The sequence below is a fragment of the Alternaria atra genome (genome assembly GCF_907166805.1).
Source record: "Alternaria atra isolate CS162 genome assembly, contig: 21, whole genome shotgun sequence".
Classification (NCBI taxonomy): domain Eukaryota; kingdom Fungi; phylum Ascomycota; class Dothideomycetes; order Pleosporales; family Pleosporaceae; genus Alternaria; species Alternaria atra.
The window spans coordinates 4,399,341-4,425,642 of record NW_025091319.1 but is presented as its reverse complement, the minus strand read 5'-3'; the positions used below and the strand labels follow the sequence as shown (position 1 = coordinate 4,425,642).

At 51.1% G+C, this 26,302-nt stretch overlaps 9 protein-coding genes across 9 annotated transcripts; 2 read left to right on the top strand and 7 right to left on the bottom strand.

Annotated features, from left to right (window-relative positions):
* Positions 1-282: 282 nt before the first annotated feature.
* On the bottom strand, positions 283-2,055 carry ALTATR162_LOCUS1904 (uncharacterized protein; the record flags this gene model as incomplete). Its single annotated transcript, XM_043309504.1, has 1 exon — positions 283-2,055. The coding sequence occupies one exon, from the start codon at positions 2,053-2,055 to the stop codon at positions 283-285; it is 1,773 nt and encodes a 590-aa protein (XP_043165439.1).
* Positions 2,056-5,294: 3,239 nt separating this feature from the next.
* Positions 5,295-5,669, top strand: ALTATR162_LOCUS1903 (uncharacterized protein; the record flags this gene model as incomplete). The annotated part of the gene is made up of 2 exons (XM_043309503.1): positions 5,295-5,537; positions 5,598-5,669. 2 exons carry the CDS (start codon positions 5,295-5,297, stop codon positions 5,667-5,669), a joined length of 315 nt encoding a protein of 104 aa, XP_043165438.1.
* A 759-nt stretch (positions 5,670-6,428) lies between these two features.
* Positions 6,429-8,201, bottom strand: ALTATR162_LOCUS1902 (uncharacterized protein; the record flags this gene model as incomplete). The annotated part of the gene is made up of 1 exon (XM_043309502.1): positions 6,429-8,201. One exon carries the CDS (start codon positions 8,199-8,201, stop codon positions 6,429-6,431), a length of 1,773 nt encoding a protein of 590 aa, XP_043165437.1.
* A 3,079-nt stretch (positions 8,202-11,280) lies between these two features.
* Positions 11,281-12,918, bottom strand: ALTATR162_LOCUS1901 (uncharacterized protein; the record flags this gene model as incomplete). Its single annotated transcript, XM_043309501.1, has 5 exons — positions 11,281-11,515; positions 11,574-12,249; positions 12,312-12,692; positions 12,742-12,843; positions 12,909-12,918. The coding sequence occupies 5 exons, from the start codon at positions 12,916-12,918 to the stop codon at positions 11,281-11,283; spliced, it is 1,404 nt and encodes a 467-aa protein (XP_043165436.1).
* Positions 12,919-13,797: 879 nt separating this feature from the next.
* ALTATR162_LOCUS1900 (uncharacterized protein) lies at positions 13,798-15,153 on the bottom strand (the record flags this gene model as incomplete). Its single annotated transcript, XM_043309500.1, has 1 exon — positions 13,798-15,153. The coding sequence occupies one exon, from the start codon at positions 15,151-15,153 to the stop codon at positions 13,798-13,800; it is 1,356 nt and encodes a 451-aa protein (XP_043165435.1).
* A 573-nt stretch (positions 15,154-15,726) lies between these two features.
* On the bottom strand, positions 15,727-17,860 carry ALTATR162_LOCUS1899 (uncharacterized protein; the record flags this gene model as incomplete). The annotated part of the gene is made up of 3 exons (XM_043309499.1): positions 15,727-15,862; positions 15,910-17,252; positions 17,309-17,860. The coding sequence occupies 3 exons, from the start codon at positions 17,858-17,860 to the stop codon at positions 15,727-15,729; spliced, it is 2,031 nt and encodes a 676-aa protein (XP_043165434.1).
* A 435-nt stretch (positions 17,861-18,295) lies between these two features.
* On the bottom strand, positions 18,296-20,126 carry ALTATR162_LOCUS1898 (uncharacterized protein; the record flags this gene model as incomplete). Its single annotated transcript, XM_043309498.1, has 4 exons — positions 18,296-18,638; positions 18,689-19,116; positions 19,169-19,795; positions 19,851-20,126. 4 exons carry the CDS (start codon positions 20,124-20,126, stop codon positions 18,296-18,298), a joined length of 1,674 nt encoding a protein of 557 aa, XP_043165433.1.
* Positions 20,127-22,211: 2,085 nt separating this feature from the next.
* Positions 22,212-23,117, bottom strand: ALTATR162_LOCUS1897 (uncharacterized protein; the record flags this gene model as incomplete). Its single annotated transcript, XM_043309497.1, has 3 exons — positions 22,212-22,633; positions 22,688-22,837; positions 22,907-23,117. 3 exons carry the CDS (start codon positions 23,115-23,117, stop codon positions 22,212-22,214), a joined length of 783 nt encoding a protein of 260 aa, XP_043165432.1.
* An 840-nt stretch (positions 23,118-23,957) lies between these two features.
* On the top strand, positions 23,958-25,244 carry ALTATR162_LOCUS1896 (uncharacterized protein; the record flags this gene model as incomplete). Its single annotated transcript, XM_043309496.1, has 3 exons — positions 23,958-24,189; positions 24,262-25,016; positions 25,071-25,244. 3 exons carry the CDS (start codon positions 23,958-23,960, stop codon positions 25,242-25,244), a joined length of 1,161 nt encoding a protein of 386 aa, XP_043165431.1.
* Between the last annotated feature and the right edge of the window lie 1,058 nt (positions 25,245-26,302).

Sequence of the window (26,302 nt, the reverse complement as noted above, 5' to 3'; positions counted from 1 at the left end):
TGAATACTTGCACATGATACCGATGACGGCACGAGCATGGAGTTTGGAATGAGATGGTTCAGTCAGCCTACGAGAAAAGAATCATATCTAGTAACCATTAATCTTGACTTCTGGACTGTTATGTGGTGATGGCGTACGTCTTGAATTGAAACCAATGCGGTAGTGAAACTCTATTATACTCTTTCTCTCGACGAACAATGTGAGCAACATACGAAGTCTAGGAATCCCGACCCAAACATGCAGCAAGCGGAAACAACAATGCAACCAACAATCCCTTGCAACCTAGTATCCCCACTCTCCACTGTCCAACAGACTCTGGCTAGCCACGAAGCTAAATCCACCGAAAGGATTGTTAGAGGCCTGGCTCTGACTCTCAAACATCAAGTCATCAAACTTCTTGGTCAGAACAGGACTCAACGGCAGATCGGTGAAGTCCTGGGCAAAGTTCTCCGCCAACTCCGGGTCCGTGATAAGTGGTTGAATCGGCGGTGTCAGCTCCCTCGCTTCCAACTTCTTCCAATCGATCTTGCGGAAAAACCTATGTTTCTTGATGTTCGGCAGGTCCTTGGCCATGTTAAATCCTAGACGTTTCTTCGGGTCTTTGCGGAGGAGGCGGGTGAGAAGGTCCTTGGCCTCGGCGCTGAGGTAATAAGGCAGTGCGAGTTTTTGTTTTACGATTTTTTCCTGGATCTTAGCATTGTTGTTGCCAGTGAAGGGAGGAGCACCAGTGAGGAGGTCGAAACCAAGCGCGCCTAGGGACCACCAGTCGACTGCTGCGCCGTATTCGAGGCCTTGGACCACTTCGGGAGCCATGTACTCTACGGTGCCGAGGAAGGAGCGGCAAGGGTTGTCTTCATCGAGACTGACTTTGCTGAGGCCGAAGTCGGTAAGGAGCAGGTGGCCCTCGGAATCTAAAAGGCAGTTCTCCGGCTTTAGGTCGCGGTAGATGACACCGACTGTGCGGTGAAGGTGGTCGAGCGCGAGCACCATTTCAGCCATGTAGAATGCTGCTGCATCTTCAGAAAACATGCGCTCGGCTTCAAGGTGGTGGAACAGCTCGCCTCCCTGGGCATACTCAAGAATGAGGTACAGCTTCTCCTGGTCTTGGAAGGCGTAGTAGAAATTGACGATGAACGGGTGTCGATTTACACTCTCGAGGACATTACGCTCCGTCTTGGTCTGCTCGATGAGCTTCTTATGCACGGTGATCGAAGCCTTCTTGAACTGCTTTTGCGCGAAAAGACGGCCTGTTGCACGCTGCCTGACCAACAAGACGGTGCCATAGCTGCCCTTGCCCAGACACATCAACGGCTCAAAGTCTTCTGCCGTCATCTTGCGCGCCATACCACTGTTCAACATAGTCGAGGTTTTGGAGAGTGTGTCGATGCTGAAGTCTTCGGCGTTGAGGTCGATTTCGTAGCTCTCCATCTCGGTGCGGTCGCTGTCGCTATCCCGGCCCGACATGCTGGTGTTACTCGACAACTGCGATGTGACCCTGCTCATAGGAACACCCTTTCCTGGGGAATCTTTCATGGGTGAATCGCTCCTTGGGCCTAGATTCAGCGCCTCTAGTTGGGCTTTGAGATTGCTGATGCCTCCCGCGGTGGACTGGGGGCGAAGCGCTGGGCTGCTGGTCACGCTTGGGAGTCCGGAGCGAACAGGTCCAAAACGTGGTGTAGTCGCCAGAGAATAGTCTGATTCCTCTCCACCAGACGTGACCGGAGTGTGAAAGCCCCGTGTGACACTTGTAGCCTGTAGACCTGCCTTCAAGCCCTTCTTCTTCTTTTTCTTGTTCTTCTGAGCCTTCCTCATAACGGCGTCGAAATCCAATTTGGCCGGTCCCTGCTGCTTGGCTTCAGGGTCGGGCTGCACTGCGCGCTTTGGCATAGGGCTGACGATGTTGATCGGTGGGGTGCCTACGTGGAGGGGCACGTTCGGTGGGCTCATGTCCATGGTTCCAGGTGCGAACATGTCGTCGTCGGGCATTGCAGGCTCAGAATTTCGCAGCGGATTGGCTGGAAGTTGCGCATCGTTCTGGTCGAATGCGAAAACCATGATGACGGTAGTGAGGGGTAATACGATAGAGAGTTGTCACTCTTCAGGTTGCGCTCGATTCTGTTCGTGGTCAGCATCTGCGCCCCTTTCAAAGAGGGAACTGCGCGCACATCCAATGCCGGTCTTGGGCAAACCAATACTACAGTCCGCCGCGAAGATTCACGGCGGAACTCCTACCCCTAGCCGAACCAGCGACGCGAAAGAGGCGTCCGTCTTGTTCAGACCTGAGCTCAGTGCGCTGTACTGAAAGAAGGTGCCAACTGCAGTAAGCTGAGCGGTGGGGAGGAAAGTGGTGACGGCGAAAGAAGCAGAGCCCATAGATGGTCGTGTTGGAATATTGGGAATGGTGATAGTCAAAGCCAGGATTCGGAGCCTGGCAGTAAATCTGTCTTGTTGGTGTGTCGCGGTGTAGTGAAAAGTCGTGTTTGAAGGGGTGCTGAAAGAAAGGACCGCAATCAGCGGGAGAGGCTCAAATCGCTCGCTTTCTTAATTTGGTGCCTTGGCGGCCTGGTTGCGGTGGCATGTGAATGAGCTTGCGCTTAATGGTCACCCGCCCCGGACTCCATCATCTCCACAAAACACTCGGAGCCCTACCCCGTGCTTCGTTTACATCATGTTCCAAGCTTCGCGCGTCTTGCTAAAGTCATGCGCTCGCGAGATTAATGCGAATATCATCAACCTTGTTCGATACAACGTGCGCTGTGACTGAAACCCCGATCGCGTCTCAAGGCATTAGATAGAACGCGCGACGCTCCTCGAATGCGTATCTGCTCGCAAATGAATGGATATAGCAAGACTATACATTTACTACAGACACGGACTCCACACGCAATAGTGCTGAGCGACAGCTAGCGGCTGCCTGCTTTACCAAACGTGTCCAACGAACAGCAAGGCACAGTGCATGACGCACATGGGGCGCCACAAGACAAACATAATCTTCATCCGTCACACTACACTCCCTGCGACTGCATTTTACTTCCGGAAGCAACTGAGCGATTCAGTCTCCAGCTGAGAGTTGCGGCGACGCTACTATCCGAAGCTAAGCGGGTGTCGCTGGATGCTCGCAACCGGAGCGATGGCATGGGATATTGCCACCAGACGAAAAGTGTGAAACACACGACGCGATATATAATTGTTTCAAATGCTCGAAACTACATCAAAGCCTTCCTAGCTCAGTGGTAGAGCGCGTCACTAGTAATGACGAGGTCGTCAGTTCAATTCTGGCGGAAGGCACTTGATTCTATCCTTTTTTTTCTTCTCATATTCATTCCTTCGTGAATCACGACCGACAGAAGCGCCTTTCTTTTTGTCATCGCTAGGCACCTTTTCCCTATCGAGCTCCAAGATGCATCTCAGAAAGATGTTCTTTTACTTCTAGCTTTACGTCCATCTCTTTCACATTGTTCTGCAGCCGTCAATCTCTTGCTGACATAGGTATCCGTCAAGACCCAAGGTTCAGGACAGGACTAGAACAAGTCTTTATGAAGCTTCATCAACATCGAGGCCATGCAGAACAGCTTATGTTACCATAGCATAACTCGACTGCCAATAGTCCCTCCTATTGCAAACAGAGAAATGCCTTCAGCTGGTACTGCGTCAAATCCCCTAACAGGTGTGGCATGTTGCAGTAATGGCAGGTTCCATCGAGTCTTCCAGTATGCATATCCCTAATTCTGATAGATTCCGGATGTGTCAATCAAGAACAACGCTTACTTTGGTACAGCTAGGCTCTCTTTGACTGTTCCCTACTTGTGATCACGATTGAGCAAACAGTGACAGAGTGTGCACGACGTAGTCGTGGGCCTCCAGCATGGCGACGTTGCCACTCAGCTCAGTGGTGAGAATGTATCTTGGAGATCCTCGGGGATCTCCATTTCCGTAGTCATTCTTGTCTGGCCCTATCAACCACATGCTGACTGGAATGAAAGCATGTCTTTTCGGCTCTTCGCATGCAACTTGCTCAACTTTCGGCGAACCGAGCGCGATGTGTCAACTTGTCTGATGTTTCACTGTCGTTCACTTTGTTGGCTGGCATATAGAGCCCGATGGACCATAGAACGTGCACGACATTCCGAACACGTGGGGCTATGCAATCAACAACTGCAGTAGTTCTGACGCTTCCACCAGATCGCGTTAGAACTTGCCTGTATTTCTTGGCCTGGACGGCTCTTCCTTTTGCATATTGACTAAAGCCTAGGCGGCCAGTGAGACTCATGTAGCTTATTGCCTTCGTTTGTTATACATCGTGTCCATCATGGATGTCATATCCTCCTCGGCTTACTAGCATAAGAGGCACTAATAGAGAAATCGCATTCGGTACGAATGTGTTTCAGAGCGAGCCAGCATATCGACCAGATCGGCAATCGAATGAGAGTCATGGTAAAGCTGAAAACACTGCACGTAGTCGCCGGCTGTATGAGAGCCAGGATAAAGTAAGCATCTCATCTTTTTTGACCGCCCAATGTCAGCGAATATCTTCAACCAGTGGTCAGCGAGCATGTGCAGTCAACCTTACTGCAGCCGCTTTCGGTATCCCTTTCCCTAGCCACAGCCGCTTCGAGGCGAGAAGCGCCCCTTTCGCAGGCCGATGTAAGACATACGATGTACTGAAGAAGGTTATACTAACAGTCTGACAGGACCGCATCAATATAGCTATATTAACTGCTGTGTAACCTTAGCAGATCTTGCCCACATTAAACATGCCAAGGTTCCTGGGGTTATTACAACGACGAATCACCACAGCAAACATAATTCATGACAATCGTATGCTGGCCGCTGTGTCCACATAGTCATCATTCGGAACATCGCTGTAGCATCCCGACGCCCGAACCATCCACCTATTATGCGATCAGCTTACCACCACCGTCATTACCAGTCGAGGTAGACCGCATACGCATCATGAGTGCTATTCAACCATCGCGATGAGTAAATGAAGAACGTTGAGTGGGCAGGACGGCGGATGACGATGTGGTAATAGCCTCATGCTAGACCTCGAATCCCGAGACAGTGACCCAATTTGGGACTTTGCTGATCGTGTATGCACCTAAAAAGACTAGAAGGGCTTACCACTCGAATCGAGCGGTGATGAAGGAAAATGCAGGGAAATATGAGGACGAGAAAGTATAAAGGATACCCAGAATCCGACTTGAATGAACCCATCAAGCTTCAACATCTTAACACCAATACCTTCACTACTTCGCCAGCCTTTCGCTCAACAACACCCTCACAAATCGATCAGTATGCGTTTCTCCACCATCACCGTTTCTGCCCTCGCCGGTCTGGCTGCCGCCTCTCCTAACTCCATCGCCAGGCGCGAAAGCCAGCAGATGACTGATGTCATCGCGTTCGCTGCCCAGCAAGCCGATTGCAGCATCTTTGACTGCGCTGCTGTGGTCGCTGCCGGTATTTGCATTGCTGGAGCAATTGCAGTTCCAGGTGCCGTTCCCGCAGTTCTGGCTTGTGTTGGCGGTGGTGCTCCTTCGGTATGTGATTTCCTGTTTCTTAATCATCTTGTACAAAGTAAAATTTACTAATCGTCTTAGATCTGCCCCTGCGCTGGATGCATCGACGCCCTTAACGACTTCTTGGTCGAGAACAACGTCTGCCCCGAGTAAGAGTAGTGTTGGACATGTTGAGAGTTCTTCTACGATCGAGGAATATATAGAAGCAAGGGGTTCAGAGGGACTGTGGTCCATCTACATTAGACCTGCAATGTTTAATGTAGACTCGGGGAAACGGCTCTCACGAGCAACTTACATGCATCTCCTTGGTGGTTGTTTATGTACACTCGCTCTTGAATGAAATTGCTGGCCAGCACAACCAATCCCTACTTTCATTCCTTCATTCAAACACACTGCCATGCCGCAGGATGGAATAACGCACATCACATGTTGACGTTCTACTCGGTACAAAGGTTCCCATGAGACGATGTTATGATCAAATCTAAATTTAGAGTACCTTGAATGGAAAGTCATGGCACCGTTCCAAAGATGGACAACAATCAGAATCTGGCAGAAGTTTCTTCCTGATAAAGCACAAGAGCGAAGAAGTAGCACGGTCCATGGTGAATAAAAGATACTGTTCATTGATCGTTGTCATGATCTATTACACGATTTACTACTTCTAGTCACCGTCCCCAGCAAACTTGCGACACCCGACACAGAGGCTTGTGCAGTAGTGACCAATCCAGCGGAGTACAAAAGAGTACTGTACATGAATATAGTTTTGAACTAGCGTTTTTTTCTTCTTCAAAAAAACCCCCCTCGTCACGTCGTTCTCGGGGCTAGCCCCGTCATGCGTTGATGCAAGTGCATGAATCGACCCATATTGCAAGAATGTTGCTTCTGACGAAGCGGAAAAAAAGCAAAAGTGACCTAGTTGCAGGTGCCGAAGCCAGATTGGCAGCCAGTACCGCAGTGACCGGTAGTGGTTCCACACCAGCCGTACTGGGAGCAGCAGTTTCCGAAAGAAGATCCTGAGCATGTGAAGCCAGAGGTTCCGGCGCAAGTTCCGTCAGTGGATGCCTTGTTGGTTGGGGCAGCAGCGGCTTTGGTGGTAGTGGTGGTGGCCGCCTTGGTAGCAGACGCTCCGGTGCCAGAGCAAGTACCGAAAGCAGAGTTGCAGCCGGTGGAGCAGTGGTCGGTAGTGGTTCCGCACCAGCCGTACTGGGAGCAGCAGTTACCGAAGGTTGAGCCAGTGCAGGTGAAGCCAGATGCACCGCCGCATGAGCCATCGGTGGAGACCTTGCCTGCAGCAGAGGCGACAGGAGCCTTGGAAGTGGTGGTAGCAGCCTTGGTCGACGAGACAGCGTTGGTGGTGGTAGGAGCAGCACCGTTGCTACCGCAGTTACCGAAGCCAGATTGGCAACCAGTTCCGCAGTAGGCTGATGTGGTACCGCAGTAACCAGCAGCGCTGCAGCAGTTACCGAAAGAAGATCCCAAGCAGGTGAATCCCTTGGTTCCACCGCAAGTAGCATCGGTGGTAACCTGTTTGGTACCAGTGGCAGTGGGGGCAGTAGCAGAAGTGGCGGTAGTCGGGTTGGCAGAGCCAGCACCACCAGCAGTGCGGTACCAGTTCTCCTTGGGGTCACCGAGGCAGTCGCCAACGGTAACGGCCTTGTAACCGAGCTGGGTGAGGGTGGAGAGCATGTACTCAGTAAGGTTCATGGCAGTCTGCTCGTGGATGTCATGACCAATCTCGAGCCACTGGTTGCTGGCAGCAGGGCCGCTGGTGACGTTGCCCAGGAAAACGTCCTTGGAGTACTGGATCAGAGTGGTGCTGTCGTGTTCGTAGTCATCAGTGTCAAGGTTGAAGTAGGTGACGTGGTAGCCAAGATCAGCCATGTCCTTCTCGCAGCCTGACTCGGCAGTGCAGCTGGAGTACGGGGGGCGCATGTAGGTGGGGATCTTGCCGACAATGTTGCGGAGAGCCATCTCGTTCTTGACCATCTGGTCGTAACGGTCTTGCTGAGAGATGGCGCTCAAGTCCAAGTGAGTCCAGGTGTGGGAAGCAAGCTGGTGGCCCTCAGAGTCCATGCGCTTGAGGACATCGCTGAACTCAGGAGTAATGTCAATTTGTCCCTTGTTGATATTGTTTCCGGTGATGAAGAAAGTAGCCTTGGCGTTATACGAAGCCATGACATCGAGAATGTGGCTGGTGAAGACCTTTTGTGGGCCATCGTCGTAGGTAATGGCAACCGTTCCCGGTGTGGTGCAACCGTAGATACCGGCGCCACCGTACTCGACGTTGCCAAGCTTGGGACGAGCGATGGAAGAGGTGTTGGTACCGCCTGGGGTTGCGTTCTCAGGGCAGCCAGAGCCGTGCTGGTAGTCGCATCCGGGAGAGTAGCAGTAATCGTCCTCAGTACCACAGTAGCCAGCACCTGAGCAGCACTGGCCAGCGGGACAGTTGCCGATACCTGCACCGCACTGGCGGTCATCCTGACGGGCAACGACCGCAGACTTGACCTGAGTCTTGGGCTTGAGAAGCTCGTTGACTCCAGTGAAACGTGCTCCAGTGCGAGAAAGCAAATCCCGAGCACGGAGATCCCTGGGGTTCAGTCCAATGATGTTGGGCAGGCCAGCTCCATGAGCGTTGACCAAGGGAGTGATAGCTGCAACGGCAGCGAGAGCCGCAGAGTAGTGCATATTGTAAGAATAAGGTCGGTTCGAATTACAGAATTAAGGGCTGTTTTGGTAGTCGGATTAAGAGGAGTGAGCGAGTGGATAGTGGTGGTCAATGTCGACGACACACTGGAGAATCTTGAACCGAAAAGAGGGAATGGTCCAGATGAAGGTAAGGGAGAATTAGAGCTTCGAACTGAAGATAGCAAGAAAAGTCATCACGGCGTGCGGGCAGAATCATCTTATGAAGGACGAAGATGATCGACAGCCAGCCAGCGGCCCCAGTAAGGCGTCGTGCTAACGTTGACTCGCGTTACGGCTAGCGCTCGACATTTGCTTACAGATGCCGGTCAGCCTGGGAAAAGAAAGCTTGGTGCCGCGGGCCCCTGGTACTGGCAGATTTCAAGCTCTCGACCCGCGGCGTCGGCTTCGCTTCGGGCGGACATGATGCGTGATTGGGAGCTTTCTTCATGGGTTGTAAGTGGCACAGACTCCTTTGCCATGCAGGAACCATCAACTCTATCACGTTGTCGAGCGAAAAATAGAACGTGATGGTTGATCCAAGCCGGTTGAAACGGGTTTTGGCATCTGTGCCATCCGAAATGTTATTGCTGCACGCCTCTGACGTCTGTAGACCGGCAATTGCTCGAAACAATGAGTGATTCATCGCAGCCGTTCTCCACTATCATCCCTCACTATGCGGTTGCTTGGCATACATGGTCGTCGCGCGGTCGTTGTTCAACATACTGCGATGATGTTACTTTGTCTATACGCTAGAAAATTATCACTTAGCTGTTGTGAGATGCGAAGCGCGTGGCGATGTGACGTTTTCTATGATCGGTCTGACGGTGCAACACCCAACGGACAGCTCTTCAGGCTTCAGCCATGGCTCAACGCCATGAATGCACCGACCTGCGCCGGCGCATTGGCAACAGCTGCCGAGGACGCCCAACCGACGGCTACAGCTCTTGGAGGAGCTTGTTAGGGATAAGAGATCCGCCCCGCATTATTACCAAAGTCTTCGTGCAGTCAGTCGTACGACTCCCTCGCGCCACGGCGTGCAACTGCATGAAGTTTCGTCCGCGATAGGCAGCATGTTGCGCACCTCCACTGTGTTGAATACCACTTTTCCCCCTACGGTCCAGACGCTTGCAGCTTCCGAGAAAAAATTGGAGTCAAGTGGGCTTTCCGATGACGCGTAACGAACCAACCATGTGCCTTGCCAAGCGAGACTCAATACTCATCGCTCCCACCCTCAGCAGGACGACGGCATACTTGCTTCCGCCACATGTTTCGCTCTATCGATACTCCTCACAAACTATGACTCTTTGCCAGCCTAAGCGACTCAAGGCCAAATGGCGATGGCGCATTGCAACACGCAGCCATGATAGCAAGCCGCGCAACAATCAACATTTTTTGCATCGATGCGATTGGAATCAAGGGGGACGGGAAGACCTCGTATCCCCTCTATCTCCATGCAGCTAACCACTCGTACGTCTGATTCAGACAGCATCTCCAAAACCTCCACCACTCCATAATCTCATGGAGCAGCTCTGCTGTATGCGCCTCGGGAATACCGCAAGGAATAAAGACCGAGTCTATTTTAAGTATATTGCTTTTCCGTTGCGAGACAAGCATTTGCTTGGGAGACTAGGTTCTTCAGCCTTGTGCCGGCGGCTTGACTCGAGAAAAACGAAATTGCAACGGACAAACACTTCTCGTGCGCAAGCAACAGCACGACCATCTCTTAGCAACTCTTAGGCTCAGAGTCCAACGGTGGAGAAGGATCGTTTGCGGCCGGCATTGCGACTGGTAGAGCTACAGATCGCATATCTAAACTTCCGTCTCCCTCCCGACGCCGCGAAGCATCACCACTGACCCTTGTGCCACTCACACATCCTACCTTTGAGCTAATCATCTACCCCGACGCAAAAGGCCAGAACCGGATACGACGGCCACGCAACCTCCTCATTCTTGACAATCAAATGCCGCCCTGCATACTTTTTCTCCTCTTACGTCGGATCTAGCATCTCCAAGGGGCGATTCAGCCAAGCAGACTATGTGGAGAAACGAGGCGTCCCCTACCTGTATCGCTTCTTCTGCTAAGCAAGCACAAGCACTTGCTCTGCCGTTGCATTCCGTGGCACTTGGCGCATGCCGTATACCCGTAAATACTCGTGTTGCATGATGAACATGTTGGCTGCAGCTTTGGAAAGTTAGAGTCCATGACAGCCTCAGGGGTTGCGGCATGGTGAAGACGCCTTCCTTTTTCTACACTAATATTTGTTTCCTCTTCCGCCAGTGCGTACCTCTGTCGTACAGTGAGTGAACTGTAATTCGATAGGTAGAACTAAACATCGAAGATCAGCGTCGGTTACATGCACGAAAGACACACAACGTTGTCGCACGGAGCATTGACGTCCCGCTGCTGATCAATTGTAGATCCTCGAGATCGGGTACCTGCACGGGAATATGAAGAATAGCATGACAAATGTAGATCATCGCAACGTCTACCGACATCGAGATGCGATGTGGAGGAAGATCCGGATCTGTTTGTCAAGATCCACTGCGGCCCTCTGCCTGACGTTCGCGCTTCAAAACAAAGTTTCCGTGAGATATCTTATCCGGAGTGGAGACCAGATCGAAGACACAACGAAGGTGTGACGAAAAGGACTGCAAGTAGACACCCACGACCTACTACCCATGATCACCTCGCGCTAGTGGTCTACCTTCCTGTACTGCGTCATAGATCGACCACAATCACACTTGACACCCGTTGCCATGCTCCGAATGTTGGACGGATACCTCTACTTTTCCGGACCGATCAGATCACCAGTCCATTCTCCACAACACCAACAGCTCGGTTCGATCGGGCAAACGGGCCGTCTTCATGGAGAGGTATCGGCAGCAACCTCAACAGTGTTGTGTGGGGTGCTGAACTCTATGCATGGGTCCGATGTCCATATGAACATTTCCTTATATTTGATACCTCGCTTCGGGTCTTGTAGATGACTGAAGACCGAGCCTACCTTGAGATTATGAAAAGCCGACCCATCAATTTGGCTGAATCACATGCCACATCCCCCTTCTCAGCTATCCACCCTCACCCCCCAGTGACAACCCGGTTTCTCCCCGCAATACCATTATTTACCGCAACAGCAAATGCAGCAATGTCGTAGTTAGATTGCAGCCCCTGCTTTGGTTTGTCGAACGGGAAGACCACGCTCTTGTCTCTGACTCCCAGACTATCTACGAAAATCACGTTTGGGAAACTTTGCGGTGTGTAGGCGTTCCAGGCTTCGCTTATCAGGTCATCGAAGGCTGAGACGGCCATGTTCCTACATACTACGTTAGTTTGGGAAAAGGGATGGAAAGGAGGGAAAGGTAACAACGAACATGATGGCTTTGTCAAAATTCAATACATCTCCAGGTTGTTGCGTCAACGTCCAAGAGAAGATGTGGAAAACATCCTTCTTCTCGTTTTCTTGCGCCACTATATTTCGATTCTGCTTGAGCTTGGCTATCTGATCGCTTTTCATGTTGGCAAGATTGTTGCTGTTGCTGTATTCGTCGTAGAATGGGAAGTTGTGACCGGAGTAGAGACCCTGGTTTGCGAAGTCGCCTAGTATTATACTCTCAGGTATCTGGGCGATAATAAGGACTGAGGCACGGTCCGTGATGAAGTTGCCTAGACGATAATTAGAGAGATCGGTGGCTCCTGGGTTGCTGACGGTGTAGCGATTATTGATACGTTTTAATGTGGTGAAGAGATCGTTCCACTGCGTTTGTGTAAGGTCTTTGTACTTGTTGTCTGTGTCGAGTGTGTGGCTTAGATTTATGATGATGAGCTCTTGGTAGTTTGCTGTGAAGTCGTTGATCTGACGTATGATCTCTTCAAGTGTCTGTCCATTACCACCAAGCCAAACATCACCAACTTGGCCATAGTGACCAGCTACCCATTCACCTCGAGAGAGCACTGGACGAAGGTCAAAATATCGCGACCCAGCCATCAATTGTTGGTAGAAGTCTAGGTATTGTGTTTGAGTGTTGGCAAAGTGCGCGCCAATGGTACCTAATGTGGGTATACGGAGTCAGTGTATCTCGCATGCAGTTCGTACAAGGACATTTACGTACCCGGATTGAACGTACTCATTCCAGCGTCGTGAGAACCTGGCATGCAGATGTGCTTTAGCGTTCTATTCGCAAGTGAGCCCATGCTCTGCTGCATCCAGTCCGAGTAGGTGCCGCTGTTCGACCACCAGTGACCTGCTTCATCTGTAGACATGATCCAGTTGACCGCAGCATTGTGCCGAAAGCCCAGGTCGATCTTTGCTCCCTGCGAACTCTGCTTCGTCGACATATCATCCAGAGATATGGTAAGCATATAATCTGAAGGCTTTCGGCCTAGTACCGTAAACTTGTTCGACGTTCCATCGATACTGTAGTAGGCTTCGCCTGCATCGTCACGGGTGTTTCCTCTGGTCCCAAACTCAACGTAAACCTTTGAGGCTTGGCCTTATTGTAGTCAGCGTCAGTGTCACTCCTGGTTCAGAACTATTCATACCAGAATTTATCGTTGGCCATTCCCATGTGTCCAGCTGATATGAGTGTTGGTTGTCTAAGGCCCAGTCGAACGGCGAACCATTTACTAGAGTCAAACCTCCACCTGTTGATACATGGTCAGTCCTGTTAGTTTTGTCACTCTCTATAGGCCATTGGATCATGACTTACCCCAGCCCATAATTGACATATCTTCCAGATCTTTCCCACTAGTCGACCTGTTGCAAGAGACTGACTGTAGCCTTTGCTGGTGTACGTGCCCTTCAAATGTAGCGTAACCGGTACGATCGTCTTGAAGCCTAGACCCTCGCACAACGCCATGCCGGGCAAGCAAAATACTTAAGCCCAGTCCTCGCCAGAGCCCATAAAATGGGCTCATAACGCCCAAAATACTCAAGTCCTGTACTGTATGCTAGCGGCACTCTACTGGGTCGGCCCTCCCTGTCATTCCGGTGCTCGCGCCGCTGTCAGCCACTCAATTGGGGCTCGTGTTTGTCAAGACAGACGCTCAATCCTTACAGGGCAGTCTGGGTTGTTGTAGGCGGGTAGTTGCTTCATAGATACAGCCGAGGATTGGTGGTGTTTTGCCGTCACTTTCCTGATTGGGCGAGTTTCGTTTCACCTTTACACCCACCCTGCCAATACAGATCGCGATAGCCTCGAGGAGCAGATGTCAAGGCATTGGTTTCGCTTACCAGCATCCAATACCTATGCGCAACAACTCAAGCGCGATATACGGTGTGGCGCGGCGTGGATTTAGAGGGCTGTGGGGCTTTGGTGCTGGTCGCCGCATCGTAGCGCCAATAATTGCTCCGAGCTTCGTGTCCACGACATTACCAGCGATAAGCAAATCATGAAAATACGAGCTTCTTCGTACAAGATGTACGTACACAGGAACGAAAATCGAAGAGGATTTAGGAAAATTTTGTTAAGATATCACAACGAGGGGCACCGAAGCTCCGCAGGTTGGCCACGTTCTAGACGGTCAAGCGTCATTTGCTGTAGATGCATGTTTGCAGTGTGTTCTTCATTTATACCCATGAGAGCACAACATGACAGCTCATCTGTCAACAGTAATCATCCAACCATCGTCCAAGACACTACCGTTCGTGTCAACACCGCCCCACACTACACATGTCGCTCCATCAACCTCTGTGCCCTTGGCGATAGCGAAGTGACCTCTTGCTCCGAGACCTCTCTTTGGTTCCCCCGGTATCTCCCTCTCTTCTTCGCCCTTTGTGTCTACGTACCGATATACCACCTCGGCCCACTGCGACTCATGTGTATCCCTCTTTATGCCCGCGCGGATGGTGTCTTTAGCTGCAGCGGCTGTGGAGCGTTCAGGTGCAAGTTGCAACGCCCATATGTCGTCGAGGTAACTCCCATCCTCAGTCTCTCCACCAACAGCTAACAGATAGTGTCGCCCTTGGCCTGTGGTGACACCGACAAGTCCTGCGTCTGCTCGCGCCTGTGGTGCTATAGCGGTGCTACCTTGGCTATCTCTGTGCTTCACTTCTTCCCAGCTCCAGCCGCTCGCGACCGGTGTAGTCCCGCGTTCTGCATGCGTCCACACATGTGATGCGTCTACGTACTCTGTTGCACCCGAGGCAAACGTCTCAATGCCCTTGCCACCAAATCGATACAAGCGACTGCCAATGAGTGCCAAGCTCGCGCCTTCTCGTGGCTGACCTGATGGAGTAGGTATGTTGGTCCATGTTCGCGTCTTGACATCAAACGCAAGCGCATCGTTCGCAAGGTCGTTGCTCGAAGTATCGCGACCTCCAACCACAAAGATAGTCCCATACGAGTTTGCTTCCGGCGGTTCAGGAACATGTTTTGCAGGGTCGGCAGGTGCTTGCGGCGCCTTTTCAACATACGTCGTCGTCTTCGGACTGGGGAGGTCTGAGCTCGCTGAAGCATGACCAGTTCGCTGGCTGGGAAAGAGCGTGTCCTTGGCTGGATCGAGGTAAGACCAAGTATTTGATATCGTGTCGTAAACCCAAACCCGCCCCTTCTCGTTTGCTACACCCTCTCCTTCGCCGCCAAACATGTATATGCTATCCCCTATCACCGCAGCCGTGTGTCCCTTTCTCGAGTTCGGTACATCGTCTAGGCCGTTTGCCGCACGAGCCGGATACTTGGTGTAATCGGCATCGAGAACGCCGCTCGACGGTAGAATGACAACGTGCATATCATTGTCTGCGAGCTTGCCGGCCTCGGTCTCTCCCCCAAAAATGTATGCGCGGCCTTTGACGACCGAGACTGTGTGATGCGAGCGACGGAGTGGAACGGATGATATACGTGTGAGATTTGCCTTGATAGGCAGTGTCGGATGAGTTATGCCCTTGACGAGGGCGACAGCTCCCTCGAGAAGATTCTCGGCTGCATAGAGCACTCCGGCTGCTCCGGCTTCCATTGTTATTCACAAGAGTGTCGTACCTGTGGAGACAAGAAATGTAGAATTTCAATCAATAATGTACGTAGCAGGATTATCAAGCGTTCAACTGATCTGGTTGTAGGACGCAATATACATGAGAAGAGTGATGTTGTATTGCATAGCTAGGAAGCTTACCCCAGGCGTGACGTCATGGCACAAGATCCTTGTTGCCCTGACGCGTACCCTTCACGGTAAGCAATGCTTGAAACTGTGAAGCGACAGTGCAATGTCGCGGGGTCCAAATGCACAGCAGAGCAAATAATTGATGATATACATGTTCGGATACAGACGCGACAGATGCCTCGAATCTATGGAGGCTTCCACGAGCATGTGTTTCTGCCTTTGAGCTGACCCATGCAAGACGGCTTGCGTCTTTCACAGAAGATCGTTGTAATCTCTTGCACAATGGTTGAAAGTATTAGCAACGCAGGGTAATCCATACGGTGGACACGTGCGTGATTTCATTATATATTTGGGGAAAGCTGATCGGACTTCACGCATCGCTCGACCTAAGTGGTTGTTAGTAATGCAGTGCAACATGAGTGTCATATCTTATACCGTATCAATTGAGGCTTGCAAGAAGCTGCGCGCCTCAAGACCAACCCAGACCTTGAGCATCGAAAAGTCTCCTCCACGAATCATGGAAGAACCGCTTTGCGCACCGAGCTGTCGCAGTATTGGCAGAGCACTGATAGCGTCAGTAAACGACCTTTTGCACCGTACCATGTCACTTACCCTGCAAAGAGATCCAGGTTTGGGTTCAGACTCCTTCCAATTCCTTCCAAGAGAAGAATGCTGAGAACAACATTCACGAAGTCGCCTTCAAGGCGTACGTGATGCGTTCGTACCATAGAGAGGACCTCGTTCAGGATATCTCCGATCTTGATGTTGCCAAGAGCGAAAGTACGGCTCTTGACTCCCAAAACCAAGTGCTGCATGCGCAAAGCAAAAACCTCTCCGTCGAGCACTGCATCTGGCTGTCTGCACCTCTCTACCATCAAATGTCCTGCTTTGTAACCATCGAACTCGGCCACAGCCTTGAAGAGATCAAGAAAGTTGGCGCGATTCTTTCCATTTAGCTCCGTTACCAAGCCTGTGTCGATGAAGATTAGCTGTGGCCGATATCCTTCGTTGTCGATTTCCTGCAACTTCGCTTTCCACTGCTGTGGATCCTTCTTGTGTGGTCGCAGACGCTCAAGCACCTCCTCGGTAACATCGAGCGACTCTTTGGGGCCGGTCGTTCGATCTTCCTTCCTGGTGAAGATTGAGACGTCTAGTTGCTCGGGCTTGTAAAATCGGACCATTATGTTTCCTGGATGTAAGTCGGCATGGATGAAGTTATCAATGAGGACCATGGTAAGGAATGCATCTAGCCCTTCATCTGCAATGTCCTTTTGGAATACTCCACCTCCGTTTTGTAAAAAGTCTTCCATGGGAATACCCTGGGCAAACTCCTCGATTAGCACGTTGCGCGTAGTGTATTCTGTGTAAGGATAGGGAAACCAGGCTGTCGTTCGGTCTTTGAAGTTTTGTCGGAAGAGGGTGAGGTTCGCAGCCTCGATGCGCAGATCTAGTTGCAGTCTCATCATCTCACCAAACTGCTCTACTTCGTCGGGGAACGACAGCCACTCCATGGTGGGTATAGCGTTGATGACGGCCGCGAAGAAGCCCATTATGCGCAAGTCTCTCCGCACTATCTTCTCGATGTTGGGATGCAAAACCTTGATGGCAACATGGCTCGATGGCACTCTCGAGGGCGAGCTCTTCAGCGTTACGTCGACGTTCTTCTTGATCCGTCTCGCCAGGTTGGCTTGCTTCCGATCGATTGTGTTATCCTCTAGCGTCGCAAGGTGTGGCTTCAACTTTGCCTTGTATACCTGCGCAATAGCGCCTACACCCAGTGGTTTCTCGTCAAATTCCTCAAAGATGTCGTCGAAGCTTTGTCCGTCAAATGCCGCCTCAATCGTTCGCTTCGATGTCTGCAAAGTGTGCGCCGGGGCGTTGGAATGGAGGGTCGACATAATAAGACACATCTCAGTTGGAAAGACGTCTGTTCGGGAGGCGGCCCATTGCCCAAGCTGTCATGGAATTAGCCTTCACTTTACACGTCATGTCTTGGTGCAGCAATACGCACCTTGATAAAGGCAGCCCCAGCCCTCTCCATGGATCCAACCAGAAACCCATACCACCACAGTGTCCCGGTCCGCTCGTTGTCTCTATCAGGTTGTCGTGATCCTAGCCATATCGCGGGTATCGTTACTATGACTGGCACGAAGATGATGACCAAATGGAGAAAGCGGAATCCGGTGGCTATGGGCTCGATTATGTAGTCCTCGATAAAGAAGTATATGCCTCGCCTATATTTTGCAGAGTTCCTCAGCGCATGAGGCACCTGCTCCTTCAGCTCCTTCCGCGACGCCTCCAGCATGGCCTCTTCATGCGTCTTCTCTCCATCACCCGACTGGTCATTGGCGACTTGGACAAATGCAAGTGGACTGAGTATCGCGCCACCCGCAGCTCCGGTTGCTGCACCCGACCATAGTAACGTTCGACCGCTGAACTTTGGAGTTGCGAATTGACGGCGGAGGCGAGATGGGTTGGTCGACGGACGCGTGAATGCGCGGGCTGTGAGTTTGGGGAGGCCTGGGCGAAAGCATTGGCGACCAAAAAGGAACGCCGTCCTCATGGTACCGGGTGTTGGGCGGATGCAGCGCGTATAGCTTCCATGGAGCAATGTAGCGATGCTCGACCTCTGCTAGGTTGCAAGCGCGGGTCGTGACGTCGGTCGGTGCAAATTCCATGTGACACCGATCATGATCCGTCCACGACCGGCCTGCTCCTCCGCGGCTACCAAACCAGCTATCCCTCTTCTCCCACCACGCCGGGCGTCATCTTGCATACCCCCACGCGCTCTCCCATACGACTCGAGACCTGTAACATCGAGTCACTTACAACTTACGCCATTCAAGCCATGCACAACCGAAAGTACACCCGCAAACGAGGGGAATTGCAGCTTCTCACATGCAAGGCAAGGGGATGGGAGAACTGCACGATGATGAAGAGATGAACGTATAATTAATTACAAGAGATGAAAATAGCCCTATCCTTCGGCAGTGGATATCTACGCAGTGACAAAACCCTCGAAGCCATTATCCAGCGCACTCCGCGTCATTTGAGTATACAGTGGGAACCCGCCCGCAAAGCTCAACTGCTCTCGAAGCTTGCCGGGAACGTTGTCGCCCATGTACCATGACTTGGTCTGCGGGAACAGTGTCTTGTCGGAAAGCTCGGCGATCTTTTCCCGCCATTCCTTCTCCGCTTCGTGTGTCGGGTCACAGTAGTTGATGCCCTGCTCTCGAAGCTTGATCATGGCATCCACGATCCAGTCCCCCTGGACCTCAACGCACGTGGGTCCGTTGGAAAACGCCGTCGGACCCTGGGCGCCGTACAGGAAGAAGCAGTTACTATGATCCAGTCAGTATCTACAATACACTGTGGGTGCTTGGCAACTTACGGGAATCCACTCAAGCTCATTCCTAGGTACGAGTAGGTACCGTTCTTCCACTTCTCGGAGAGTTCAACACCATCAACATCCTTGAGTCCCATGTTCTTCATTCCGCCTGTTACTGAGTCGAAGCCGGTCGCGAGAGCGATGACGTCGAATTCGTGTAGCGTGCCGTCGGACAACACAATACCCTTCTCGGTAATCTCCTTGATCGGTGTCTTGTTCACATCAATCACTTTGTTCTCAGGCTTGTCGAGCATCTCGTAATAGTCCTGCTCCAGACTTGGTCGCTTTGTACCGAATGGGTGCGGGGGCTCCAGGGGTGCAAGGATCTCACGCTTCTCAGGATCTGTTATCCTGGCGCGCGTCTTCTTAGCCCAGAAGTCGTAGGCTTCGCGGTTGGCTTTGTTGTCAAACAACAGATCTTTATAGTTCGCCTGCAAGTATGTAAGTGTTTGCTAATATGCGGGCTCAAGGTGCATCTCTTACCAGCCAAAACTCGAAACCGCCATTCTCCCACATCTTCTCGTAGAACGCTTCGCGCTCCTCGGGCGAGTCGTCAAACGTGTTCTTCTCGACGTAATCGTACTGGAAGCCAGCGAACGTTGTCAGTCTTCTCTTGAAGATCTCCTGGTACTCTCCTTGCTTTCGCTTGTCCTGCTCCTCTTTTGTCAGAGGCTTTTGCTGCATGGGCAGGCAAAGATTTGGCGTTCGAACGAATTGCGTTATACTAGCGGCCGTCTTCGAGGTCTCTTGGGCGATTTGGACACCAGTCGACCCGGTTCCGATAACAGCAACACGCTTGCCCTTGACGTCCACTCCGGATGCGGGCCAGAATGAGCTGTGATGGATCTCTCCCTCGAATTTGTCCATACCTGGCCAATCGGGGAAGTGACGCTTCGCCGCGAAACCTAGGGCCAAAAGGAAGTATTTGCAGCGCGCTGTTCGGCCGTCTTCCGTCTTCACGACCCACTTTGATGAGGGCTTGTCGAACTGCGCGCCGACGACCCTGGTGTTGAATGCACAATCTTTCTTAATGTCCAATTTTCTCTCGACGTGATCAAAGTACTGTTGGAGCTCTTCTGTGCCGGGATATCTGCACGACCAATTCCAATCCTGACAAACCAACGTCAGTCTCTGTCAAAAGGCATACGGCTAAAACTTGACTTACTTGCCAGATCTCAGGCATACTGTATTCATAGATGGGAACCTGAGAATCGACGCGAGCCCCAGGATAGCAGTTCCAGTGCCAAATACCACCGATGTTGGTACCAGCCTCCATAATCTTACATTTAAAGCCCTGCTGACGAAGTTTGTGCATCAGGTAGATGCCGCCGAAGCCAGCACCTACGATCAGAACATCGGTTTCCAGCTCTTTTGCATAGTTCTCGTTATTTGGATCGGCCGTTTCGTTCGTCGCGCCGATGTCTGTCCGGAAGTGAACCATCGTGAAGAGGGAGGTTTTTGAGTAAAGAGAAGCTTGAGAGATTGAAGGCTACTGTCGATCTCACTGACGGGCACGACATGGGCAACGCACTATCTATATATATATACGCCAATGTGCAAGATACCCCTCCCAAGCGAATCCCGCATGATCGTCACGCTACTCGCGATCCTGCAACGATTTTGCGCCCGATAATCAGAACGAATTGCGTTTCGTCCATGGACGCCGCTATAGTCGAATGATCTTTTGAGACTCTGCCGATCATCTTTAGTATCCATCTGGCCGGACGCCCAAGGGGAGACGGATATGTCGAGGTTTAGGGCATGATGCTGGACGTACCTAAATGCGGAAACGCTCCGCAGTTGCGCCACGCGCACACGCGACTATGACGGTTGCTCTCTGAACGTCTAGTTTGCGGGGTAAATACAGCTACCCCGGTACCCCGCATAATACCGTTCTATCAAGGCGAAGGTGATGCCAAGCGACACTCCGGCTTGCCGTTTCTGGTATTTCCGACAGAACAGCTGTCAGCATACTCAAGGTTCGTCTGTGGTCAGAGACAGGACGACGGTCTTGCCGCCCATACGGCTGTATTTGCAACAGCAATACCTTCCCAAGTCGTATCTAAAGGGCAATATTCAATATGCAAACACCCGCCGCGTCAATGACTCGTGTTCGGAATCGTATGCAGGTAGGCTTCTAGGACGATTGACTAATTCGCATCACATGAGACGAACTAAGTTCGACGATCCGATCGCCGTCTAGCCATTTCAGTCGTCCATGGGAATCTGGCTGTGTCCAGCATGGGCATCTACAGGGCACATACATGCTGCCACCCGGCCCGAAGGATCATCTATGCGGAACCGCACCTATAATGGTCGAATAAGGATACTTATGCGGCTTTCTCAAGCTACCTGGGGATTTTATAGGACTGGATGAAGGGAGGCTTACCTCCAGCCTTCTAGAAATGGTATTCCTTTCCACTCGTACAAATTTAGCAGGGTTGGTGGCAATAATGAAGCATCAATGGGCTGGACGAAGCATCTGGAAACTGACTTACAGGAAGTTACAGCACAACAGCAAGAGCGTGGTCAGGCCCAGCATAACTTTATGGTTGAAGTGCGAAAGAAGAGCTCCAATTAACTCGGTCAAGAGATGGTGTGGAGTAAGATCTCCACTTGGCAACTAGCTTGTCGTGCTATCTTGGTTACGATTTGAACGGATACCAACTACCCCATCCATCTATTGTTCGCGGCCAACGCAACATCGGCGCGCGCAGGCACAACACCGCTCCCACGATGCTTCTTCGACGTAGTTGTCGGTACCAATCGGGCCGGCAGACTACTTCGAGTGGATTTGCATAGCCATCACGCGGCCTGCCACAAATCTCACAAAATCTCTATGGGCTCCTTGATATCTATGATATGAGAAACTCCCGTTGCGCGTTCCAAAGTTCCGGCTCGTCCCATTCGTTTACAGGCTCGAGATTCTCACAGCCCGTAACTAGCTCTTGCTAAAGAGTAGAGAACAGGCCGCTTGATGCTCACAGATGTCACAAAGCTGTGTAGAGCAAGGTCTGGTCAAACGGAGTCTAGGCTGATCGACAGTCTTCTTCAGCATCTTCGATAAAACTCATTATTCACGGAACTCTAGCCTAGGCTGGTCAGACTCAGAAACCCGAAGTCTTCTTTCAAATCAACACATGCCTTGAGTAGGTCGCTAGGTTAGCATTCTGTAACGTATATATGCACTTGTAACAACATATTCCTGCGAACCTCACTATGAAACGTCAGCTACAGGGGTTCGGTATTTTCTTCTCAACCGTTAGTACTCTGGATTCATTCGTGTTGGCATATGCGTACCCTTATCTTACTCAGAGCTGCTACACTAAGATGAACGAAGCGGCACGTGGATATTATAAGTATAGCTTCTCATATTTTATAAACACACTGAAATCTCTTGGGTCCAATAAACTAAGGCTCATTGGAATCATAGCAAAATATCACTGACTCAAATACGCCCAACACCATGTTAAATGTTCTAACCCAAATCACAAAGAACTTTTATTACCAAAACGCTCAATCAAGTTTACCTCCTTCCACTCTCAGCATCCAGCTCTTGGGGATCCGGATTCGGCATCTCTGCGGCAATTTGCCCTTTGTCGCTGACTTCATGGCATGTGCCTCCCTTCGATGCGTCCACGGTGGAAGCGTCTACCTCGTAAACATTCGGTTCACTGTGCTTCTTCTTGATCCTATGACGGCGAAACAGGAAGAAGGCCGCGAGAGCTGAAGCTAGAACGACGATTGGAACCGTAATGCCTGCGGCGATCGCGACCGTACGAGAGGTGTTTTTGGGAGCAGAAGCAGGCTCAGACAATTCAGTCAGTTGGGGCGATGGGATTGGTGTTGTTGAGGTAGTTGTCGATGATGCTGACCGTGGTGTGGATGCTGGAGAAGCAGATGTAGACGATAGTAATGATGTTATTGATGGTACGGATGTTGTAGCAGCTTGTCCTCATGTTAGTTCGTCCCACTCTTGATTAGGAACAGCTAAAAACTCACCAGCAATCTCAGCTAGTTTCGACGCTCCAATATCGCAATAACTACTGAACACTTCCAATGCAGTCGTGTTTTGCGAAGGATCGTCGGGACACTCGGTGGCGACATGAGCACCGATCATGCTGGAAAACTTGGCAGAGCTCTCATAGCAGACTAAAAGGGAGTAAATACGAGGTCAGTGCATGTGTTTTACGTATGTCGTATTCTATGATGGAAACTTACAACAAGTAAACGACGTAAACGCGCCGTTGCCGCCATCTCCACATCCATACTTCATATTACGCACAATAGTCGATAGCTCGAGCTCCGCACATGTTGCCAGGAGAGCGTATTCTTCGATTTGGTCGATAAAGATACTTGTCGGTCCACTGGTAGCCGCGATGTTGGCCAAGGCTAGAAGAGCAAGAGCGGGAACGACTCGTATCCCAAACATCGTAGTGTATGCTAGCGTATTTTTCCGCCTAGTAGGACAATACAAGCCTTCTTTTCCACACTAGAGAAGCTAGAGAAAAAGATGTGGAGAATGCTAAGTCAGAAGCGAGCCGGTGCGTTTTGTAGGCAGGGTAGACTCGAACTTGCTTGCTGAACCCTCCCGTCGTTCCATCCCCAGAAACGGACGCACTGCTAAGATAGCAAGCATAGGTGCATGCTCATACTTAAATTAGCAGTGCTGAACTCTGACTGGCCCCCGACATACGCGTGAATAGGGGGTTGACCTCAGTATATGGGCAAGGCTGAGGAAATGCGCTGCAAGTACAACGCCCAAGCGAGGAATCATGGGGTCTGATCTTGATGGATGAGGCTCTGGCGGTTTCCACAGTGTCCAGCGTTTATCAGATCTAGCGATTTTGAAGCCACCAATCTATGGACTACTTATCGAGCCAATTGGGGTGGATGGCATGGTGCGGGGGCGGCAGCGTGGCTGCATGCACAGTATCCGAACAGGTGCTTCCACATCATACTATCAAAAACAGCTGCTATAACTAGGCTAGGCTATCCTTGAACTTCTGATGGGATATAAATAGTTGGTTGATGATAGCAGTGGCTTGGGACCAATATGGCTGGCAAGGCTAGCCCCCATCTGGGCATGCCTTCACACCATAGATATAGGCGTATTGGAGCATCTGCGACACGAACAAGGTTGACTTGAACCGCCACTATGGCATATAAAGCCTCCTCATGGTGTTTGGGAGTATGATCACTGAGCACTGCTGTAAATAACACCCATCTCATTTTACAACCTTACACAAGCAAACTTACCAACAACTCCAACATGCACGGCCGTGCGGTCTTTGCTGTCCTAGTCGGGTTAGCAGGAATGATGGTAGAATGTTTCGTACCAACACGGAGACAAATCTCGACGTCCTTCGCAGGAAGCAACGAGTACTTTCTTCACGTGCTGCCTACGTCCGAGCAGAAGACATATATTGAAACGCTCGCTGGATGGGGGGCCAAGGTCGTAAGGCTATGGGGTAATTCACCCGTGTACAATCCCGAACCTCTTTGTAGCCTCCATGCATCCTTGTAGAGGCGGACTGGAAGAAAGAGGGAATTCAGTGCTGACAATCGGTGTGTAGCGACAAATATTGATGCAGGGTGCTTGAAAGGAAGCACTATCGCCAATTCCGTGCCACCGCTCGAAACGACTATCGGCGTGTATGATAAGACTGTCTTGGCTGCGCTGGATGACACGCTGAAGCTACTTCACGACAATGGGATGAAGGCTATCATTTCTCCCCATAACGCCAACTCACTAACTGGCGACGTAGCATGTGATGCGTACTGCCAAAAGTATACCGACGCATCTACCTTCTATTTCTCAACCGAAGCCAAAGCAGACTACGACAAGCGACTGGTAGAGATCCTAAACTACCAGTCGCCAAACTTCGGCGAAGCCTGGAAAGACCTAGATCAGGTGATTATGGCTTTCGACCTCCAGAACGAGCCTCTGATCAAGCAGCTTGACAAGTTGAACGGTAACGATCCGGACGATTGGCTGTGTGGCCGTGCTGGAGTAATGCGCAATGCTCTCGGATCTTCTAACGTCAAGGTCACCACCGGCGGTATTGGCGGATCACACTATTGCTGTAACCACGAGTTCAATACGCTGGAGAAGGCCATGCAGTGCGATACAATCGACATCATCAGTATGCATGGTTACATGAGCAAGGCGTCTGACTGGGCCTACTACGTTACCGGCGACAAGGAGGTATTGAGTGGAGCGAAAGCTGCAGGAAAGAACATCATGATGGAAGAGTGGGGTGTTTCGACTGACTTCCAAGACTCTTTCGACATGCAGGTCCAAGTATTCAATGATGCTGGAGTTCCTTGGGTAAGCACGAGAGCTGTACATACTTGACGAAAGACATGCTGACGTATGGTGAAGCTTTATTGGCAGATCGTCCCTGGCTTAGACGGTTCTGAAGCTGGAGCGCCGACCAGTTGTGGTTATGATGGTTTTGAGATTGGACTGGATAGCCCAAAGGGCGATGTTGCTAGCGCAATTGCTGCAGCAAACGCGGCTCCTGCAGCGCAAAGTTGGGCAGGTTACTTGAGATGAAGCTGGTCTGCACGTGAGTGTTTTTGTAGTAGCAATTCCACTAATATAAGCTGCATCTTCTCGAATGAGTACTTGTGTAGGGCACCAGCTTTGGCTTTTGAGGCTATATATTAGGAATATTGAGCTTTGTGAAAGAATGGTGGAGAAGAATAGGAACTGGAGAGTTCTAGTGAAAGCAGCTTTCTGCGAGCCAGAAGTGCGTAGATGCCATTATATTGACAAGCGCGTGATGTATTTCACAATCACCATCATGTGGCTCTCCGCCATGCGCCATCAGTGACCTACACGATGCCGCCAGCCTTATCCCATTGGTCTCGAACACTTCCAGGTCTGTGATCTGGCCAACACGCTGATCTGAGTTCTCCAGCCGAATCAGCTGAATAGAATGTTGAGATAGTACGCCAATGCCAACTGGATGGCGTGCGACAATCACCCAACCCGCGATGAACGAGCACCTCGATTTTGTATCCCTTCTTTGCACCTTGCCAGGATATGCTGAGGCTATAGTCTGTCAGACAGAAGTTACAGGATCCGAACGCCGGGGTGCAGGCCAGACACTGGCTTGGTGCGTTTCCATTCTCAGCGAGCTCGGGAAACTGTATGGGAACGGATTCAGGATATCCTTGCGCAAGAATGAGATGATTGCAGATTGGGTGTCCATGAGAGTGGATGCCTCTTCTGAGTAATACCGAATCACCTCGCGGATGTGTCATGGTTATGACTGACAGTACCAGAAGTTGGTCGTTGAAGATGCGTGCATTCTGGGATACCGAGCTTACGACTCCATCCGAGTGAGTATAGGATTGGGCTCGTTCATTGAGTACATGAAGAGGCAAGCCGTATTTGGATCCGTAGGAATGTCTGTTCATGACCAAGCGTGCACTATAGTAAGAGATGTGGCAGATAAGTGGGAGGTGGAGGTGCTTGCTTAGGCCTCGCTTGCAAGGTAGACAGTCTTCGTACCACGGAGCAATGGATCTGCTCCAGCGACCATGCCAACGATGCAGCCTTATACAAAAATGACAGTAATAGAGGAATGGAATGTCTTTCTCGAGCAA